Here is a 23,240-nt window from a genome sequence, read left to right as displayed (position 1 = left end):
CAAAATGAAAATGGGCTATAGTTTAATGGTCACACGTGTAGTTTACCCATTAAAAATTGAATAACTGATTTAATTGACTAATTTATTGTGTAAAAGTTACATGTTTCGGTTTATTTTTTTTCCTTTTTAGTTTTCTTATATTTATGTTTAATATTTAGAGGAAAATGATTCATTTGTACTGTATAAAATTAAAATAGAGTTATATCATTTCATAATTTTCTATAAAATTCATATTCTAACAATTAGTAATTTCATTTATTAATATAATTGTATTTATTATATATGTAAATTTTTAAATTGAATTAATATTTCAATCATATCAATCAATAATATTATTTTTGTTAATTATATATTTATTAATTGTACGGATCAAGTAACCTCGGTAGTAAATAAATTATTATTAGTTTTTAAGGTTCTGGGTTTGATCACCAATAATGTCAGGAGGGTGAGTGTCCAATATCAAATGATTAAAAATTATCTTTGAACAAATATTGTCTTATACTTATTCAAGATTAATAAAAAATAATAATTGATTTTTACATAAAAATAAATAAAAATTTTAATTTATTTAAAATTTAATATGCGTCATCTACGTAAATAAAATTTAATGATTAGATGCAAAATTATAAAAAGATTTAAAATTACTTTATCAATAATCAACATTCAACTGACGCAACATGTTCTAGCACCCTACAAAATTGAATAACTCTTATATCTAATTTAATCGGACCAAATAATTTACTCATTTTTAAAACATTTTTTATATTTTTTTTACTCTTTGATAAATAGAAGAGAAGAAAAATGGTGAAACTTTTTGGGTGCATTTAAATAATATCAAGAGGAAAACATTTTGAGAATGAAATGTGTACATAGTTTTAAAATTTATTTTAAATAATAATAATCTAAATTTTAATTTTGACAATAATGATCTGAAGAGTAAAATTTTATGAAAAATGTATTGAAAATTATTTGATTGAATATTTTTTACTAAGTTGAGGTGATTATAAAATAGTATATGTTCTAAATACTTTCAATCAATTGACAATAAACATTTAATCACCATGTTACAGTCACTGGTACTCAAACTCTGACCTTTAAAAATAAAAACGATTCCTGTAACCACTTAAATAAATTGGTTTATACAATTGACTTATTTTTTTTAAATACGGATAAAATCAAAGTTGGAATATTTTTTACCACCGAAATGCAATAAGAACAAAAATAATAATCTTAATAGGACAGAAGTATACTTTTAAATAATAACTCAAATTATTACAAAAAAGTTTTTATCTTATAATTTTATACCCCATTCAATAAAATAATTAAAAAGTCAAGACCGAAAATTTTGTATATAAACCTCTTCCACTTTACCATAATAATTTGTGAAATTAATTTTTATAAATATATTTTTTACATCAAATATACAATGAATTGTACTAAAAGATATTTAGAACATGATGTAAATATCTAACCAATTGCAGTAAAAGATTTTAGAACATGTAACTAATATACTTTACACTAGTATAAAATAATCTCTTTCCTCTCTCCCGCTCTCTCTCTATATATTGTAATTGAAAAATGATTACATATGTTGGAGTCTTGGAGGACTTAAATTTAGGGTTTCTCAAGCTACACAACGTGAGTGAGAGAAGCGTTTTTCGTAATTTACAAGGATAATAATAATACCACATTCTATGTTCGGTTTCATGAAACACTGTAATAATAATAGTGGAAAGAAGTATTTGAAGTTAGATTAAACATCGAACCTCGGCTAATCTAATCGGCAATGCCCCGTGTAATAGTTAATTGCTGCACAGGTGAACTACAACCAGTTTGGTCCCGCCTTGCTCGATGTTGCCTTCGACGATGATGTCTCGTCTGCAACTTTGGCAAGCGACCGATACTGCAGTTTAACACTCTCTGCATTGTCCAACGTCTTCACCACATACCTGAAAATCAAAATTTTGTAATAAAGCAATATGGATAGTTTCTATTTCTCTACATATTCGAGCTGAAGCAGAAATTCAGGGCAATACCAAGCCCCAGAAACCGGATAACTAGTTTCAAGCTCTAGGTAAAGCATACCCGTTACAGAAGTTTGGGCTATTTTGATGCCAACTCTGTTTCCCAACCAGTATATCTATATCTTGGTAGAGTATGAGTTGATTCAAGATTTTGTAATCATTAATACGAAGTGTGTGTGGGCGAGAAAGAACAAGGGAGATCCCGTGTTTCAAGAAATAAATCATGTAAAAATCCGATATTGATAACAAGTCATGCAACCCATTTTTGAGATAAAAGATAAGAAGGTTGTTACTGACCATCCATTCAAGCATTGTGTAGTTACAACAGCCTCACGTCCAACAAAGCGTGGTGGTGTCCTCTTGTTACCCTGTATCAATCAATCTCCGGTCATCTAAAACAGGCATTACAACCCAAAAAAAGACGGTACTTGTACCTTTATGATAACCCTGTCTGTCACAGCAAACGGAAACTGGACACCCCTACCCCTTGGAAGATCCATCATAATTGATTCACCATAGCTACTCTTATCCTATTTGAACATACAAATAGAAGAATGAATCAACGATGATAGAACAGAAACGTTAAAAGCAATGGCAAGCAAATTAAAATGCATAAGCCACTGGAGAGGAATACCAAATACAGCAAGGGGGTTTTGAAAGCTCCAAAAGGAAGAAAGAAAAAAAGAGTAACCTGATCAAATCTTTCTCTCCTCCTTTTAGGTGAGCGGTAGAACTGTAACTCTTCTTCCTGACGAAATGCCTGCACTGCAGCTCGGAGAGCTGCTCTTGAACATTAACAAAAAGAAAATAACTAAATGTCTAAAGAACATAAATAATGTATATATAGCATAGAACATGGCAGCTTTTGCATATTAAAATATTAATAGCCTTTCTAATGACACAAGTTTCACCATGTCTTGCAAATCACCTAACATTCAGGAAGCCTAGGTTTCGTTGACGAAACTTTTTATTTAATACGTGAGAGTAAGGGATAAACATAGACATCCAAGAAAAATACGTGCACAAAAAGATGGGTGCTTAATGATACCAATAAGATACTAATCTACGCATATTAGTCTTGCAGAAAAATTTAGCAAATTCCAAAAATTAAAAAACCATAACCGAAATTCCAACAAGAAGATGACATTGTCCTTCGAAACCAAAGAAAATTACTTACAAAGATTAGGAGCTACCGACTCCTCTGAAACTGACTGCGAACAAGTGTAGCAAACTTTCTGATAATGCATTCATAATATACAATTAATATGTAGTTATAATCATTGCAAATAAATGGCTGGGTAAGACTGACCAAGAAGTTTTAACCCAAGAGCCAGTTAAATAATCCAGAAAAAAAAAACAAGATAAATGATGCACATAAAATTATTATATATATAAAAAAAGTACTCATTCAACAGTGATTCAATGAAAAGAATATGCAAAGCCACCTCATAAATCATGTCATATCATGAGCCTGCAAAAACACTTGAATCAATGCACAGTTGGCAACTCTGGATGGCTTGTAACAAGTTCAGCCACATAAACTTCGCCTAGAAGTTAATACAAGAAACACACAAATAGATAAGGAATAAAACCCTTGAAATTTACATTGAACAAAGCATAATGGTATTATTATCAGTGCCCTAGACGGCCTCATGCTGTCAGTGAATCTTCAGGCAATTATGATTTGACTGATTCTTTTATTACCATTCTTGAGCTTTCGTCAATCAAATATTAGTACTGACATCTAACTAAAACTCAATAAATTCTCTATGCAATCACCACCAAAGCTGAACATGAAATGGTAGTACCATTGATGCCCCTGCAGCTTCACTCTCCCTCAGGCTCCATTGAAGCCCCTACCCCTTGGAGGATCAACCAATCTCCAGTCACCAAATCCTTTCATAAGACCTTTGCTGAGGGCCTGAGGCTCCTTCTAACTTGGCTCTTACAGCTAGGCTTCCAACTTCACTCTCCCTCAGCAGCAAAACTATAATTTACCTCACTGTTTACAGCTAAAGTTCACAGCCAAAGTCTACTTTTCAACTCTTAACTTTGACTGCTCCACAAAACTCTAGAAGAATAAAAAACTTGAGCGTTAGCCTGTAAGTTTCACCTACTTACCTTGCCATGACCCATATAGAGAAAGAAGGTTCACGGTCTTAAAATTCTCTCAAAGGGAAAGTCATTGCCATGAAAATGATGAGAAAGGAAGGTGTTTGATACAAAGACCTAAATCGTTATGTGGTCTTAAAGTAGGGACCTTGTTTGGTTCAAGAATGTGCCTTTTAAGGGTCTAGGCGTCTATCAAGGTACAAGAAAGCCACAAATTGAGTTAGAAAGGAATGTGATAAAACAAATTGAGTTTGAAAGGAATGCGATAAACTAGTTTTTTCTAGGTGGTGCAACCTCTTCTCCAAAGGAAATGATGGGTTATAATTAGAAGATTAATATAGTTTTCCATTGCAATATGGGACTACTCTTGATGCTGAATCTGATACAAATTTCCATCTTTTTAAAAAAAATATTCTTGCAACTGATTTGCCTTTTGTCTTGCAATATAATACTAATAGTAGCATGCAACATGGGAATAATAAGTTTATTTTGTTAGATGCATATTCTACAAGATAAGGTTCTAATAACTGAAGAAAGACAACAGCTCTTCTCCAGTGAAAGAGATGAAATATTAATTTCCTTGCTTTCTCACTTGCTATTGTTGAATTGAGAGGAAATAAAAATGTTCAGATCCTCATTTGATTTCAGAAAGAAGCGATGGTAATAAGACTAGTACTATAGTAATCGTGAGTGCTAACTAATTCTGAAATATGGCAAAATGGGCATTTATACCTATAACACAGAAAATAACCAAATAGCCTATTTTAGATTTAAACCTATAATTTGTAGTGATTCAAGCCATCCCTTGGAAATCAAACATAATTCTTTAAAGCATGGCAAAAACTTGGTCAACAATTAAGCATCATAATGCAAGAAATAGGTTTTCTCAAAAACCCACCATTCTAAGAACATGCTGTATTCCAGCCGCACCAAAGGAATGTCCACAAGGTAATATCATTGCATCGTCCATGAGTGCTCCCCTGAAATTTTAAAGTGAAGTAAAGCAAACGTATGGTTGAAACATCAGTCCAACTTTTTTACCCTACGCTTTCTTTCTTTAAGTACAACAATTCCCTGATAAGTAACAACTAAAAATCACCAGGTCAATCAAATATATATGCAGAAAGAGAAGACGATCTTTAGTTTTTTAAATAAAAAAAGGAAGTCATAGCCTAGGGATGGGAAAGGGGTCGCAGATACTGGGATTTAAACCTCAAACCTGCTAGATGCCACCTCTAAAAGATGGCTACATGAACCAACTGAGCTAAGTTTGGGTTCAAGGCAGTGTTGTGAAAGGCGCAAGGCACACTCTAGGTACTACCCTTATATTACCTCAGGCACAAGGCACAAAAAAGCGCTAGCCAAAGTGAAGTAAAGCACAATATTATATGAGTTTTTGTGTGCCTGTCTGTATATATATATAAAGGTTAAAAAATAAAATAAACTCTAAAGGGTGGTCTATTTTATCTAAAAACATACAATATTTTTATTAGTCAATACATCATTGTCAAGGGTGCAAGGGACACTGTAGGTGCTTAAACCCTTATACTGACTCAAGCACAAGGTGCAAACGAAAAAAAGTAATAGCCTGAGTGAAATGAAGTGCAGTAAGTATATGTGTGAGACTTTTATAACATATAAATATATATAAATCTTAAAGTATATAATAAAATCTAAAGTGAAGTCTAGTTTGTCTATAAAATATGCATTTTTTCATTCGTACACATGCATGATTTCCTTATGTTAATTGTTGAATGCTCAAATAGTACAAAGTAAAGAGTCGGATTTATCATTTTCTAATAAGAAAAGGTATCTCAAATGAAAAAAGGTGAAAAATAAAAGAAATGAAAGAAATTCAATCAGACAGGGTATTTCATGCTATCGCCTTACAAAAAAGTGTGCCTAGGTGCACTAGGCGTGCACCTCATTAAATGGGCCTGGCCTGAGAGGGTCCGAGGCCTTTCTATTGAATAATATTAAGGCCCAGGAATGCCTAGGAACACGCCTTGACAACACAGACTCGATATGCAATTATGTATGCTTTCCTTATGGTCAATGTCATTACTCATTAGTTGAATACAAAAATATTGAGAAGCAAAAGGTTTGATACTATCCCTTTCTTACTAGTAAAGGCACATCTAATGAAAAAAATGAAAATTTAAAAGAAATGTAAGAGAAGTTAAATCATGCAGCCCTTCGTTATGCCTATAGCCATACAAAAAAAGGGGCATAGGCGTGCGACTGGTCAAATAGGCCTTGCTCAAAAGCGTATGAGGCACTTTTGTTGTCTAGTTCTAAGGCGTAACGGAAGGGATGCCTTGAAAGACAGTCTTTTACCGATAAACGTATTTAAATGATCCCGGAGAAAAGAAAGCTTGTTTCTGGACAATCCTACTAGTTCACTAGCCTTGCAGCATAGCATACATAACTAGTTGCAATAACATAAAACACTAATCAACTTCCCTGCATCTAATAATCTCAGCTGAAGCTCACTAGTCCAAGGACATTTAAAATTCATGACCATATCAATTACACAGCCACAAGTAAACATTAAATATAAACTCGTAAGCCGAACTATATTTAACCAACTAAGCACCAGTACCAAAAACATGATAGCCGAAATAAACATCAGGGGTAGAAATAAAATCACTAATTATTCCTTTAACATTCTTAAAGTTGAGTACAGCACTTACGTGACAGGGTCGGAAAAAATGGTCCGCAAGGACTCACCGGACTCGTTCATAAAGGGAACATCTTTCCTCCCACTAAACCCACATCCACCACCACCATTCCCCACCAAGATATCCTTCTGACCATTACCACCACTAGCAGCAGACCCTTCCCCACCTTGCAAATACTGGGTGTAATAAATATCCCCACTGGGATCGGCAATTGTCACTGCATTCTGATAAGTATTACCGTCTCCCACCCCCAGCCCTATTCCTCCTTCTTTTACTACCAGTTCTCTGCAGCTCCCTCCCACTTTCCAACAATAATTAACAAAGAAACAAAAATAAATGAATAAACCCCCTTTATCCATATAGAAATCAATATAAATTCTCAAAATAGAAGGAATACTAACCGAAGGGATGCTTTGCTTTTCCGTTTCCCATATTTTCGGGGTTTCCACTTCCTGCGTTACTTACAGTCTCATTTCCACTAGTGCTTTTATTATTTATGTTGATACTATTACTGCGGTTATTATTATTATCATTTTGGTCGCCATCTTCTCCGTCGTCATCATCATCATCCTCGTCATCCACATCGTCTCCGTCAGATTCGTCTTCGCCACTGTTTGTGGAGCAACCCTCGGCGCTTCTCTCCCAGTTCCTATGGTGACGGTTGGGCGGGTCTCGGCGGTCTGTGGAGGCGGAAGAGACGGCGGCGGCGAAGATGTTGGAGGAGCGAAATTCGGGCGGTTGAGAGGAAAGGAATGAGAATATCTTGTCGTCGATGAAGCCGGTGAGTTCTCGGATCTTGGAGCCGGGTCGATTAGTGATCGGAGGTCCGCAATTGAAGGTCCGTATGGGGTCCGCTTGGAAGACGTCAGGGCCGTTCTGGAGGCTGATTTCCTCGGACGACATGGTAATCAAAGGAAATTTAGCATCTTTTAGGGGCAAGATTGGGAATTTGAGGCAGCCAATTTGGTGATTTCCCAAAGATAGGAGCAGTAGGGTTTTAGATTTGTCTTCGGATTCTAGTGGAATACAAAGGAAAAGGAAGCTATCAGAATCCCCACAAGATATAAACGACGTCGCTTTCCTCGTACATTGCAAGAAAGGTAAAATTTGTGATCTTGGTCTCTAAATTATACCTTTGCTTCGATTTGATATCCAAACTTATTTTATCCCACTTTAAAGGATAAATTATCTTTTATCATCTTACTTTACAAAAAAAAATGTCACTAAAAACATAACATGTGGTATATTCTTATTAGACATTGAACTTTCTAGATAAAATGAGATCAAAATAATGATTTAGGTACTAAAATAGGGAAAAATAAGATATTAAAGTGTTAAAATAAATATAACTTTGAGAATTAAGTTATAAATTGTCGGAACTGTCTTTCGGTTGGGCCCCGGAATTAGGCTTCGACTTGAAAAATGTGGATTGGAGTCGCCACCGATCATTTATTTTATGAAAAATGGGTTGATCGAATACCTTATTTCTTACCTGATCTGCGTCGTACCAAAGATGTGTCGGATCCGGGAGTCGGTTACGGTCAAGGAAGGATTAGCACCCTTGAACCACCCTTTTGGTACTATGTAATTTTCAGTTGTCTTTAATTAAGAAAAATATAAGTTTAAATTACAAGGTAAAACTCTGATCCTAATTACTTACAGTAGATTGATTTGAAAGTTGTACCCTTTAAAAGTGAACGTGTTAGATTGAAGAAAACAAATAACATAAAGAAAATAAAATAAAAGGGAAAAAGAATAAAACGAGATAAAAAAGCAAAGACAATATACATAAATAAATGGATAAATAAATAAACAAATATGAGTAAATAAATCAAAGATAAAGAAAAATAAAGAAAAATAAATAAATAGATAACTAAATAAATAAGATAAGGGAAAAAATAATATGTACATATAGTACAATTTGAAAAGAAAAAATATATATATATTAATAATAAATATATATACATCAAACCAAACAAATAAAACATATATATATAATAAATAATAAATATTTAAAAATAAAACCTACCCCCACAATTACTCCACCGAAAGTTGGGGGGAAATTTGATTAAAGACAAAAGCGGCCCCTTCTAGGACATATAGTCCAAATTAGGTATATATAAAATAATATTTAATTAAAATAAAATAAAAGTATATATATATATATTACCTATATATATATATATGTATATATATATATATATAGGTAATATCATATAGGAAAATAATCAAATAAAAGAAAATAATAACAAATATATATAACAATAATAATAAAATAAAAATATGTGTACAAAACAAATAAAATACGATATATATATATATATATATATATATTAGAAAATAACATAGGAATAATTTAAAAAAAATAATATATATTTATTAATAATGGGTATATAGGTAAAATATATAAAAGATGCGTATATGTACAACAAATTAAGTAATATGAAATAAATAAAAATAATAGTATAAGTATCAAGTTGAATTGAAATATATACATATACGATTATAGGATATTATACTAGAAATAAGAAATGATCATAAGCATAATTAGTAATTTATGTATATTAATAATGTTGTACCAATAAAATATAAAAGAATACACGCATATCAGCATAAATAATACAAAATAATATACAATAATAATATAAGGATTTAAACGTAATAATTATATATATATATATATATATGGTGTCTAAATTGAAAATAGAATGAAATTTAAGGCCAAATTTAATAGGAATTCGAATTACACTTGGAACCTAAGGGGCAAATTAGAACTTTATAAAAACAGAGGCATCAAATGCACGGTTTAACCGTTTTAAAGAACACGCGAGTCATTTTTATGTATGGGTCGGGTCTGAAAGCATCCGTGGGTCTAGTATATATGTTAAAAAAAATTAAAACAAATGAAAACTTTCATTCTTCTCTTCTCACCAAAACGAGCCCTCCCCCTTTTGCCTTTGTTTCCTCTGATATGTTCATCCAAGATGAACACACCACCGCCTGGTTTCCAGATTCCAGCCGGTGACCACCGCCTCGCCGCCGCTCATCGGCGGTAGTCCACATCGAAACCTATATTTTTAAAAAGCCCTTTCTTTCAACAACCCGAAAAGCAAAGCGATTTTTCAAAAAAAAAAACTCTCGGAAAAGCGCAGATCTAGAAAATAGTTTTCGGAAAGAATGGCCTCATTTCGTTCATTGGTCAAAAAATGCTTTTTGGGGTTCAAAAACTCAACACAATGACATGCAAGCAACCAAAACGAAGAAAGGTATGGACTTTACCTTTTGATTCTTCTCAAAAACTCAAAAACGTTTCGGTTTTGCCTTGATGATACTCGTGGTTTTGCTCAGAAGCTTCCGCTTTTATTTCCTATCCAAAAAAAAAATCCCCCCTTGATGGGTTCTGATTACATCCATTTATAGTTTATTTACATCCTATTTTTAGTCATAGAGTCCTAAACAAACTGAAACTCATTGTTTGAATTCTTGTTAGTTGCTTGGAACCCACGACCGTTGCTTGTGACCGAGAGAACCGGGCGTGTTGAGCGGCTGGCGAGGCGTGGAGCATGGGGAGTCTTGGGTATGCGGCGCTCAGTTGGGAACCATGAACTAGGGTTATTGCGTAAATTGGGCCTGCAAATGTAGATAAACTTAACAATGTTATAATATGTAATATTATTTAAAACATAAACGAAATTAAGTGTCTTCAGCTGCCCCTCTTTGCTCATTATCGTGTAATGATAATAGATCAAAGATTAAAAGACACAAATTTCGGTCATATCGAATATCCTCTGTCGTAGAGTTGAGATTCGATATTGAAATTGTTTTGTCAATACGAAATGACCCCCTCGTCGTGAGGTTGATTCGAAACTAGAAGTACTGGAAGTAGCTCATGGATTGTCTTCTAGCCAAAGATACTTCGTTGTGAAGCTGAAACTCGACTTGAAGACTTTGGTGTTACTGTGTTACGGATGACCCCTTCGTCGTGAAGTTGAGTCGATCTGTTTGTGAAGTTGAAATTGTATATCTTTTGTCGTGAAGTTGAAAATCCAATGTAAGTTGTGCTGTTTCGAGGCCAATATCTTTCGCTATGAAGTTGAAATTGGCTCCGAAATTGGGAAATTGTTTGTTGACAACCAGCGGTCCCTTCGTCGTGAAGTTGAACTTGCGTTGTCTGGAGTCCAATATCCTTCGTTGTGAAGTTGAAATTGGCTCTGAATTTGAGAAATGTTTGTTGACAACCAGCGGTCCCTTCGTCGTGAAGTTGAACTTGCGTTGTTTGGAGTCCAATATCCTTCGTTGTGAAGTTGAAATTGGCTCTGAAATTGAGAAATGTTTGTTGACAACCAGCGGTCCCTTCTTCGTGAAGTTGAACTTGCATTGTCTGGAGTCCAATATCCTTCGTTGTGAAGTTGAAATTGGCTCTGAAATTAAGAAATGTTTATTGACAACCAGCGGTCCCTTCGTCGTGAAGTTGAACTTGCGTTGTCTGGAGTCCAATATCCTTCGTTGTGAAGTTGAAATTGGCTCTGAAATTGAGAAATGTTTGTTGACAACCAGCGGTCCCTTCGTCGTGAAGTTGAACTTGTGTTGTCTGGAGTCCAATATCCTTCGTTGTGAAGTTGAAATTGGCTCTGAAATTAAGAAATGTTTATTGACAACCAGCGGTCCCTTCGTCGTGAAGTTGAACATGCGTTGTCTGGAGTCCAATATCCTTCGTTGTGAAGTTGAAATTGGCTCTGGGTAAAACCTGAAAAGATATGCATATATGCGATGGTATGGATGTCATGCTCTTAGGTATGCCTAAAATGTATGGGCAACATATGTTATTCTGGGCTCTGGAGAGAAATCTTGATTTCCGGTGGCCTGTCGTTGTTGACTCTTGATTTTGAAAGCTTGAAGTTCCGATCTCTGATCTTGAATTCTTCAAATGTTTGAATCTGATGTGCACATTCTGGTTTTTGTTTTTTTGGAGATGCTCCTCAACCATCTCAAGCATGTGCATGAGCCTTGATCGGCTTCTGGGTACCTATACTTTTCAATGAATCTTTGTACAGTAATATGCGATTATCTTTCATAAAAAATAAATAAACCATTAGGTTTAAATCTAATTCAAGATGCTCAAAAGGAATTGGAGGAAAGATGGTCTTATTCATAAGGGAGGAGAAGAACAAATAATACATGGCAAACATTCTAGAAAACGAATACACGATGATGTGTAAATGAACGTCTTAGATCTCGATAATGTGGGCACTTCTGAGCTGAAAAGTCATTTGGTGACCTTGAATGCAGCCTTTGCCAAAGGATTTTTGAAAATGCGACAACGTTTGGGAGAGTGCGACATTTCTCCGATTTATTGAGTTTATAGAAGATTCCTGTGCCGGGATGTTTCCACTGTTAATATCCAAATCGCCCTTTCCGGGTTTTCAACTTGGACTCATCCTTGGTTGCAAGATGCCCTTTGCGGGTTTTCATCTTGAACCCACCTTATTTTCTCTTCTTTTATTCTTTTTTCCTCTTTTTCTTTTTTCTTTTCTCAATTTAGGGCGCCCTTTCGGGTTTTCACCCTAAACGTTCTTCTCTTTTTGTTTTTTTTTGTTTTTTTTCAACTTAGGACGCCCTCTCGGGTTTTCATCCTAAGCGAAGTATTTCTTGACTGCGTCCGAGTTGATGGGATGTGGCAATTCAGGTCCGTCCATTTTAGTCAGGATGAGGGCTCCTCCGGAGAAAGCCTTTTTTACGACATAAGGTCCTTCCCAATTTGGCGTCCATTTTCCTCGGAAATCTTTCTGGACTGGCCAAATTCTTTTTAGCACCAGATTTCCCTCGCGGAATATTCTTGGGCGCACCTTTTTGTCATGTGCTCGGATCATTCGTTTCTGATAGATTTGACCATGATGAATGGCTTTCAGTCTTTTTTCATCTATCAGATTAAGCTGATCATATCTGGATTGTGCCCACTCCGCATCATCCAGTTTAACTTCTGACAAGACCCTGAGAGACGGAATCTTGACTTCAATGGGTAGCACTGCTTCCATTCCATAGGCTAATGAAAATGGAGTTGCCCCAGTCGAAGTTCGTACCGAGGTTCGATAAGCGAACAAAGCAAAAGGCAACTTCTCATGCCAGTCTTTGTAAGTTTCAGTCGTTTTCTCCATTATCTTCTTAATGTTTTTGTTTGCTGCTTCTACTGCTCCGTTCATCTTTGGTCTGTAAGCAGTGGAATTGTGATGTTTTATATTGAACTGTTCGCAAGCAGCACTCATCATCTTGTTGTTCAAGTTTGTTGCGTTATCGGTGATAATCCTTTCAGGTAGACCATACCGACATATAATTTCTTTCTTCAGAAACTTACAAATAGTGGATTGAGTGACACTGGCATATGACGCAGCCTCTACCCATTTCGTGAAATAGTCAATTGCTACGAGAATGAAACGGTGGCCATTCGAAGCCTTCGGATGGATTTGCCCGATAACGTCCATGCCCCACACAGAGAAAGGCCATGGTGACGTCATTACATGAAGCGGATGGGGTGGAACATTTATCTTGTCTCCATAAATCTGACATTTATGACATCTCCTAGCATAGTTGATGCAATCGCTTTCCAGTGTGGACCAAAAATATCCGCATCTCATTATCTGTCTTGACATCATATACCCATTTGCATATGCTCCACAAACTCCATCATGTACTTCTTCCACTATTATTTTTGCCTCTTCAGCATCGACGCACCTTAACAGAACTTGGTTATGGCTTTTCTTGTATAAAACCTCTCCGTCAAGGACGTATCCAACTGCCAACCTTCTAAGGGTTCTCTTATCAGTTTCGGTGGCTTTTTCTGGATAACTCCGATGCTTGATATATTGCAGAATGTCGTAGTACCAAGGCTTAGTATCTTTCACTTCTTCAATTTGGTAACAATGAGCTGGGTACTCATACGACTGCATGTTGATTGGCATCATTTCAGACTCCCCACCAGCCCTGAATGCGGCTGCCAATGTAGCTAAAGCGTCAGCCATCTGATTTTCTTCTCTAGGCACGTAGTGGAAGGTGACTTCGTCGAACTCTTCGAGTAGATCCAGCACTAGTCTCCGGTATTCTAACAGTTTTATATCCTTAGTTTCCCATTCTCCTCGGAGCTGATAGATTACTAAGGCTGAGTCACCATACACCCGTAAAGTCTTTGTATTTTGCCCCAGTGCAGCCCGAATTCCCAAGACACAGGCTTCATACTCAGCCATGTTATTGGTGCAATCAAAGTTTAGTCTGCTGGTAAATGGGTAATGACTCCCTTCCGGAGAGATCAGGATTGCCCCAATGCCATGTCCTAACGCATTTGATGCTTCATCGAAATGCATTCTCCAGGAGCTGTCTGTTGAAGTATCTGCTTCTTCTAAAGATATGGCCATCAAGTTTTCATCTGGGAAATCAAAGTCCAGCGGTTCATAGCTCTTATCAGTTCTGCTTGCCAAAAAATCGGATTTGGCACTGCCTTTTACCGCTTTTTGGCTTACGTATTCGATGTCAAATTCAGACAAAAGCATCTGCCATCGGGCTAACCTTCCGGATAGAGCAGGTACACCCATCATGTATTTTAATGGGTCTAACTTGGAAATCAACCAAGTAGTGTGATACAACATGTATTGTCGGAGTCTTTTTGTGGCCCAGACCAGGGCACAACAAACCTTCTCAATAGGAGGATATCGGATCTCTCCATCGGTGAACTTCTTGCTTAGATAATAGATGGCTCTTTCCTTCTTCCCGGACTCGTCATGTTGGCCCAGGACACACCCCATGGAGTTCTCGAATATGGAGAGATACAGGAACAGAGGTTTGCCTGGGATAGGGGACATCAGGATAGGAGTGTGAGATAAGTACTCTTTTACCTTCTCGAATGCAATCTGACAGTTTTCATCCCATGCCCCAGGGCTATTTTTTCGAAGAAGGCGAAAGATTGAATCACACTTATCGGTTAACTGAGATATAAACCGAGCTATGTAATTCAATCTTCCTAAAAAACCTCGGACCTCCTTTTGTGTTTGTGGTGGAGATAGACTCTGGATAGCCTTGACTTTATCAGGATCAACCTCAATGCCTTTTCTGCTAACTACAAAGCCTAATAGCTTCCCGGATGTCACCCCGAAGGTGCACTTGCTAGGGTTCAGCCGTAACTGAAATTTTCTCACTCTTTGGAAGAGCTTTCTCAAATTCTCGACATGTTCATTCTCAGTCTGTGCCTTGACAATCATGTCGTCGACATAAACCTCGATTTCTTTGTGCATCATGTCGTGGAACAGGGTCACCATAGCTCTCTGATATGTTGCCCCAGCATTCTTTAATCCGAAAGGCATCACTTTGTAACATAAAGTTCCCCACATTTTGACGAAAGTGGTCTTTTCCATGTCTTCGGGATGCATCTTGATCTGATTGTACCCCGAAAATCCATCCATGAATGAAAAGTAGGCGTTCTCGGCCGTATTGTCCACCAGAGTGTCTATGTGTGGCAGAGGAAAGTTGTCCTTGGGACTTGCCTTGTTAAGGTCCCGGTAATCGACACACATGCGTACTTTCCCGTCCTTCTTCGGCACAGGCACTATGTTGGCCACCCACTCCGGGTATTTGGCTACTTGGAGAAAATCGGCATCAAATTGCTTATTGACTTCTTCCTTGATCTTAAGGAGCATTTCTGGTCGCATTCTTCTCAGTTTTTGCTGCACTGGTTTGAATTCTGGTTTGATTGGCAGTTTGTGAACTACCATATCTGTGTCTAGTCCCGGCATGTCTTGATACGACCAAGCGAACACATCTCCGTACTCCTGAAGTAAGACTATCAGGTTTTTTCTTGCTTCAGTCGAAAGAGTTGTGCCGATTTTAACCTCCTTTCGATCTTCCTCAGTGCCCAAATTTAAGATTTCGATCGCCTCCTCATGTGGCAGTATTTGCTTTTCTTCTTTTTCTATCATTCTCAACAATTCGGTAGGCAAGTTGTACTCTTCTTGATTATCGCATTCATCAAATTCCCCAAGACAAATGGTTGATTCAAAATCCACCTCTGGATCAGGATCATCAGTGCCCACATTATCGTTATCTGGGAACCTGAAAGGAAGAAGATATGCATGTGTGAGAGGATAATATCCCACACGGAACGGTTAAGAACTAACTTTGAGAGTAACTGGAAATGAAGTACTGGAATGAATGAGATAGAGAATGAATTCAAAAATAAAAGAAAAGTTTGTTTGCCATGGAAAATAAAAATGCATCTTTTATTAAACTTAAACAAAATATTTATTCACCCTTACAAAAGATCACCTATTGCCCTGGGTATAGGAAAATAGGGATAGTTCGAATATTACTCTGAAAGATTCTTGTAAACCACAAGTAGTTCTTCCACCGACCAACTGCTAGGCACGAACCCATGTGGCAGAAGGCATATCCCGGATCTATCTCCGTTGTCAACATCTTCTGTGGTCACGGCATTAACGTTCAGATCTTCCAGAGCCGTTTCTAACTCGGATATGGTGGTCTCAAACACATAACCACCTGACTTGAATGCTCTGAAAAGCGGCGGGAATGTCATGGGCTTCCATTGAAATTCGTTCCCAGTCAATCTGGCCAATCTTCTCTCCCGGTTCTTTTGGATCTCCTTTCTCTTTTCATGATAACTGGGCTGAAAACCGAGCCCAAATTGGTCTAATTTTGAGATAGGAAGGACAGGATTGATCATCCCTTGCAAATATTTCCCAAAACCTTTCCCGGTTCTGGCGCCTTGGCCCAGGGTTTGCTTGATCTCCATCCTTGTGCATTTGGAGAGTCGAGGTCTTGGGATTCTATTTCCTTCCGCCACGAATGTGGCATTCACAAACTCCAAGGAGCGGAACGAACATTCTACTGCTTCCTCGTCTACTTCGATGTATGGAGCCTCCGTGGTCACGCTTGCCACGATATCTTCCTCAGCGTTGATAATTACTAAGGCCCCGTCAATGACAAATTTAACTTTCTGGTGCAACGTGGAGGGTACTGCACCTGCTTGATGAATCCACGGCCTTCCTAAAAGACAGCTATAGGACGGCATGATATCCATCACAAGGAACTCAACATCATAGGTGGCTGGTCCGATGGTCAATGGTACCTCGATCTTTCCGATTACCTCTCTTTTGGTCCCATCAAATGCTCGGACCACATTCTGACAAGCTCTCATATGAGAGGTATCTATTGGTAGCCTCTTCAATGTAATCGAAGGCATCACGTTCAGGGCTGAACCATTATCGATTAAGACACTTGGTAAAGCGTGCCCCTTACAGTAGGTAGTAATGTGTAACGCCTTCGTTCGGCCTCTTGCTCCTGATGGAATCTCATTATCTGAAAACGAGATGAGATTATCAGCTTGAATATTGTTCACCAGTCGATCCATCTTGCTGACTGGTATGTCTTATGGCACGAACGTTTGATTAAGGACATTCAACAAAGCTTCTTGGTGTGCTTCCGAGCTTAAAAATAGTGCTAGCATTGAAGTACGTGTAGGTAAGTTGTGGAGCTATTCTACAATGTTGTACTCGCTGTGCTTCAAGATCTTGAGGAACTCTTTAGCTTCTTCCTTCTTTATAGGTTCATTGACAACTAGCACATCTTCTTTGAACGGCTCCAGTGGTCTTTGCCCCACTTTACTATTACCTCCTCCGGAAGTACTCACCTGACACTCGTACTTCCATGGCACTTGCCGATTGTCCTTATATTGAAAAGACCGAGGTGCGGAGATTACCACCTTGGATGGTGTTGTCACTGTCATGCTTGCCTTAGGGGTAATTATTAAAGGACTACCCCTACCAAATTTTCTATCTGATGATTCTCCGGTGGCACAAACATCTGCTTCCAAAGAATCTTGAATTTCTTCGTAAAACTCCAGCTCTTTCCGGTTCATCATGAGTTGGACTAACAATCTGAACTCTGGGCAATCTTGTACTTTATGTCCTTCTTCGTTGTGGTAACAACAATGGTTACCATCTTCATTTTCTGTCGTATCTGGATATGGTGCAAGAAGCCCTGCCTTCACCATTTGGCTCCATACCCAAGCCAAAGGAGATTTGATCTCTGAAACACTCAATTTAACTTTTCTGCCCCCTTCGGTAGTAACGACATTGATTCCTGTCTCCTGATGATTGGGCAAGGGATTCTGGGCGACGTTTGGTGCTCCGGAGTTGAAAGTGATCCAATTCTTGTTATGCATTCGTTGCACAAGTCTCTTGAATGCAAGACAACTTTCAATCGAATGCCCCTGCACACCGCCATGGTATTCGCAGTGGGCGCTCTCGTCATACCATTTCGGGTAAGGGGGATTTATTGGATTCATAGGATAAGGCGACACTGCATGAGTGTCGAAGAGCTGTTGGTATAATTCTTTATACGTCATGGGAATGGGGTCAAACTGCTCCCTTTCCCTTTCTCTTCTTGGTTCTCTCTGGTTCTGTCTAGAAGTACCGGATGGTACAGCTGCTGTGGAATTTGAGCTTGAGATCGTAACCCCCTTGTTGACACTGTAGGTGTTTACATTGTTGATCTCTCGCTCTTTGTTCTTCATGGGGGGTTTTTTACTGGTGTCTCCTCCCTCAATCTTTCCTTGTTTAATGGCCAACTCGATCATTTCACCGGCCATGACTAAATCTGAGAAACTTCCCGACGTGATTGCTACCAAGTGCCCGAAGTAAGGTGCCTTCAAGGTCTGTACAAATAGCTTTCTTGTTTCCTTTTCATCCAAGGGTGGATGAACTTGCACAGATAAATCCCTCCATCTCTGTGCGTACTGTCGGAAACTCTCATTGTGTTTCTTCTCTAGGCTTTGTAACATGACACGGTCTAGTCTCATATCATTGATATGCTTATACTGCTCCAAGAAAGACTTGGCTAAGTCTTTCCACGTCTTGATATGTGTTCGGCTAAGCTGGTTGTACCACCGAATAGCTGAACCGGACATGCTCTCCTGAAAACAATGGATCAGGAGTTGGTCATTCCCGCCATATCCTGTCATCTTTCGACAGAACATAGTGATATGGGCTGAAGGGCAACTGTTCCCGTCGAACTTCTCAAACTCATGAACTTTAAACTTTGGTGGAAGCACCAAGTTCGGAACTAGGCTCAGCTCCATTGCGTCCACTCCATAATAATCATGGTCTCCCTGGACCATCTTTATTTGATCTTCTAATATTTTTATCTTTTCTTCCATCTTTTTGGCTTTATCTTCCTCATCAAAGTCTGGGACATGATTATCATCCGGATGATCATCAGGGATGATTGTAGAAGTTTGTATCTTCACAGCAGGTGCAACTTTCGCTTTGGTAACGAATGAGTCCCCAGGTAGTGCTGCTTTCCCTTTAGTAGCAGATGCGTCCCCGGGTAATATTCCGGGTGAGATAACCACTTGCGGGGTTGGTGGTATGGCCACCCCCTCAGAAGAGATGCCCCCTGATGCACTAGCTTGCTGTAGACCCGACAACTTGGCTACGATTTGGTCGACCAAGGACTCCTGATTTTTCTTGATGGACTCAAGAGTAGTTTCACTGTTCTGAGCCATTTTATCTTCTAGTTCCTTTTGAAGTCTTGCCATGTGCTCTTTGATATTCTCCATTCTGGCTTCCATTTGTCTCTTTTTTGCTCGAGTATTATGCGGGTGATGTGTATCTGATGCTTGTGGTGGTAAGCTCGGTGTCTGAGACATGTTCTGTTAGTTAATACGAATGTAAAAACATGAAAAATATAAAATAAACAGACATGAAATATAAAATGCAAGAAATGCAATGCATGATGTATGCAATTGGAGGCATTGATCCAGAAAAGTGTTCATTATTATAAATAACCCTTGTTCAGACAAAAATGTCTTATCTTTTAAGAGACAAAAAAAAACAGATTAAAGGTACATTCGGACTAAATCCTCTAGACCCCGAACAGCTTCCAGTAGGTTGACAAGTCTTCTGCCTTCATCTGTCACTGGTTGAATGCCTTGTCGAACCACACCAGCTTCCCTTGCTAGGCCGTGAAGATGACGGGCTGCTTTTTGCACTTGATCCAGGAAATCTCGGATGGTTGCGTCTCGGGCCCTCACCCTTCGCTGTGCTTGTTCCCAACTAAAACGCCATTGTAATCCTCCGTCGAAGGGCACCATCTGACGCTCGTTTGCTTGCCTCTTGAACCCATCTACAATAGCTTCTAACTCAGCTATTGTCTTGCCATATTTCTCATGTTGTTTTTCTAAGTCAGCTACCCGAACTCTCAAGCGCTGGTTCTGATATTGACTATCTGCCAAGCGTCTTTGGGCAGTCTTCATCTGTTCCTTCCAAGCTTTCTCATCAGGCCCCTCAAACTTCCTTTTCAGGCTATGAGCTTCGTCTTTCCAGTATTCAGAGGTTACCTTCAATTTGGCGTTATCCTTGACCTTATCTTGATACCCCTTTCTCAAGTCTTCGAACTCAAAACAGACTCTTTTCTGTTCTCTTTCCAGTTTATTTGCCCGGTCTCTCTGAGAGTCAGCATCTAGCTTCCACTGATAGCGCTCGGCTTCAAGTTCCTTTATCCTTTGCTTCAGCTCACTATTCACGGCTTCAAACTCGGTCTTGGCTATCTCGAATTCAGAAGGGACATGCCTGAGATGTTCTTCCATGGTTCGGGTGTCATCACAGTTTGGCACAGGGATGTTGTCATTCTTTCTCAATCTTCGCCACTCCACATAATCCAGAGTGAGCATGCTTCTGGCAGCTACAACATCCATCCGGAATACTTTCCTCCACGAATCGGCTGCTTCTTTGATCATCTTCTTATAGCTGTCGCCGTGATACTCAAACTCTGACCTAGCCAACCCGCACGTTGCTGGGACAAACTGACGTGCTCCATATTGTCTAAGTGCTAATAGCGGAGCATACCCGACTGCTCCCCAAAGTCCAAGTAAGGTCACAGTGTCGGAGTCACCACATCGAAAAAGAACATCACTGAGGAATAACCAAGGGGCTCTCCAGACAATATCTCGGTCTTGAAGATGCGTAAAGACCTTCATCCATTTTTCTTTCGAGGCACCTTCATGCCATTTTAAGGTGATAAATTCACCTAGAGGTGAATAGGTGGTGCTGAAACGGCGGTAGGCAACCCCGTCAGTCTTCCAGAAGTGGTTGTGAATCCAGACCTGAAGGAGCTGAATGCACCCGGTGAATCTTCCTCCGCCAGTTCTTCGGCAATGGTTGAGAGATCGAAAGGTCTCGGCCAAGATGACTGATGCTGGGTTAACTCGTTTAGAAAGTTGCTCAAATAGTTCCACCACGACAGTGTCAATGCACCCCAAAGCCTTCGGAAATATGATCAAACCGTACAGACCCAGTGCAAAAAGGTCTATAGTCTTCCACTCATCAGGGTGGTTTTTCATTAGTTGTTTTATGTGAATCCATTCAATTCCTTCTCCATTGCCTCTACGCTGAGTCCGATCGATTACCCATTTCTCATCTACTCCCGCAACTTTGGCCAGTGCATTCTTGAAGGGCTGACTTTTGATGTGTTTAATGTAGGCTCGCTCAAGCTTGATACTTTCACAATGCAGCAGTGTAGTGTATTCTTCGATGGTGGGCACCATGTCCTCTTGGTTAAAAGTGAAGCAACTATATACCGGGTTCCAGAATTGAACCATAGCTCTGATTAAGGGCTCATCAGTCTTAACATGAAGCAAGAGTGCAATGTCACTGTACCGTTGGCTGAACTTCTATCTCCGATCATTCTTCCAACTATCCCAGATATCTCGAAGCTCTTGTACATTGTTCTGTTTTAGGCTGATAGGGGTGTAGTGAACCAACTCTGACACATAGCTTCCTTGAAGACTGTCTCCCTTTCCACTTTGAGTCTTCTCGGACCATAGTCGTGCCTCAGCGTTTTCAATCTCTTGTATTACAACACCTTTGTCCATGAATTCAGATTATTTGAGTTTTAATAAACACCTTTTTAGGGATCAATGGCCTCTTGTTACGATGCAAATGCTAAAAACAAACACAAAGGCAAAAAGGTTAGTAAAATAGAAAAAAATAAAAAAAAATAAATGGTAAAGGAAAAAAACATAAGGACACAAAAAAAAGGGTTAGGAAAGAAATGTCCTAGGTTTTGCAATGTGGTTTTGGGGTAGGCTCTATTTATTCAAAGTCTCCCGGTTTAGGTTCTAAAAACGGTACTCGAGTTCTCCTTGCTGGCGCCCCCTTGGACCGTCCAGACCCTTAGTCCGAAACCCATCACAGGCTTGTGTGGACTAAGTTAAACTCGAGAGGACACATTCCCTTATGCCCATACGGAGAATAAATTCACACGAAGGCATAAGGTATATGAATCCCGAAGGCTACTTGCTAGGCCCATACGGTGAATAAATTCACACGAAGGCGTCGCTTTCACCCCCACTTAAAACGGGTTCAGAGCTCGGGTATAGAGCCTTTGGATGAAAAATCTTTAAGGGCTGAAATCATTAAAAAACGGTTAGTACAACTATTTACTTGAAAATATAATCAAAAGTAAGTAATAAGGATCGAAATGTTACCTTAAAATTTAAACTTACCTTTTCATTAAAAAGACAACTGGAAATTACCTTAGCCTGACTCACTTACCTGAATCCCCAGCGGAGTCGCCAGGCTGTCGGAACTGTCTTTCGGTTGGGCCCCGGAATTAGGCTTCGACTTGAAAAATGTGGATTGGAGTCGCCACCGATCATTTATTTTATGAAAAATGGGTTGATCGGATACCTTATTTCTTACCTGATCTGCGTCGTACCAAAGATGTGTCGGATCTGGGAGTCGGTTACGGTCAAGGAAGGATTAGCACCCTTGAACCACCCTTTCGGTACTATGTAATTTTCAGTTGTCTTTAATTTTCAGCTGACGGCGGCGGAGAAGATGTTGGAGGAGCGAAATTCGGGCGGTTGAGAGGGAAGGAATGAGAATATCTTGTCGTCGATGAAGCCGGTGAGTTCTCGGATCTTGGAGCCGGGTCGATTAGTGATCGGAGGTCCGCAATTGAAGGTCCGTATGGGGTTCGCTTGGAAGACGTCAGGGCCGTTCTGGAGGCTGATTTCCTCGGACGACATGGTAATCAAAGGAAATTTAGCATCTTTTAGGGGCAAGATTGGGAATTTGAGGCAGCCAATTTGGTGATTTCCCAAAGATAGGAGCAGTAGGGTTTTAGATTTGTCTTCGGATTCTAGTGGAATACAAAGGAAAAGGAAGCTATCAGAATCCCCACAAGATATAAACGACGTCGCTTTCCTCGTACATTGCAAGAAAGGTAAAATTTGTGATCTTGGTCTCTAAATTATACCTTTGCTTCGATTTGATATCCAAACTTATTTTATCCCACTTTAAAGGATAAATTATCTTTTATCATCTTACTTTACAAAAAAAAAATGTCACTAAAAACATAACAT

The 23,240-nt window shown here is 38.7% G+C and overlaps 1 protein-coding gene across 2 annotated transcripts; it reads right to left on the bottom strand.

The window, feature by feature from the left end:
- Positions 1-1,568: 1,568 nt before the first annotated feature.
- LOC120175764 (U-box domain-containing protein 62-like) lies at positions 1,569-23,023 on the bottom strand. 2 transcript variants are annotated; one of them, XM_039182330.1, is made up of 9 exons: positions 22,716-23,023; positions 7,219-7,531; positions 6,830-7,118; positions 5,035-5,116; positions 3,202-3,259; positions 2,716-2,804; positions 2,459-2,554; positions 2,322-2,392; positions 1,569-1,949 (listed from the first exon to the last, which is right to left on the bottom strand). In XM_039182330.1, exons 1-9 carry the CDS (start codon positions 22,902-22,904, stop codon positions 1,823-1,825), a joined length of 1,314 nt encoding a protein of 437 aa, XP_039038261.1. In that variant the 5' UTR covers positions 22,905-23,023; the 3' UTR covers positions 1,569-1,822. The 2 variants fall into 2 exon arrangements, with proteins under 2 accessions (XP_039038261.1, XP_039038260.1); XM_039182329.1 differs by lacking the exon at positions 22,716-23,023 and having other exon boundaries at positions 7,219-7,838.
- Positions 23,024-23,240: the final 217 nt, after the last annotated feature.

This window comes from Hibiscus syriacus, unplaced genomic scaffold, assembly GCF_006381635.1.
Source record: "Hibiscus syriacus cultivar Baekdansim isolate YM2019G1 unplaced genomic scaffold, ASM638163v2 tig00112215_pilon, whole genome shotgun sequence".
Lineage (NCBI taxonomy): Eukaryota > Viridiplantae > Streptophyta > Magnoliopsida > Malvales > Malvaceae > Hibiscus > Hibiscus syriacus.
The sequence above is the reverse complement of the archived record's forward strand: the minus strand, read 5'-3'. Positions and strand labels throughout refer to the sequence as shown.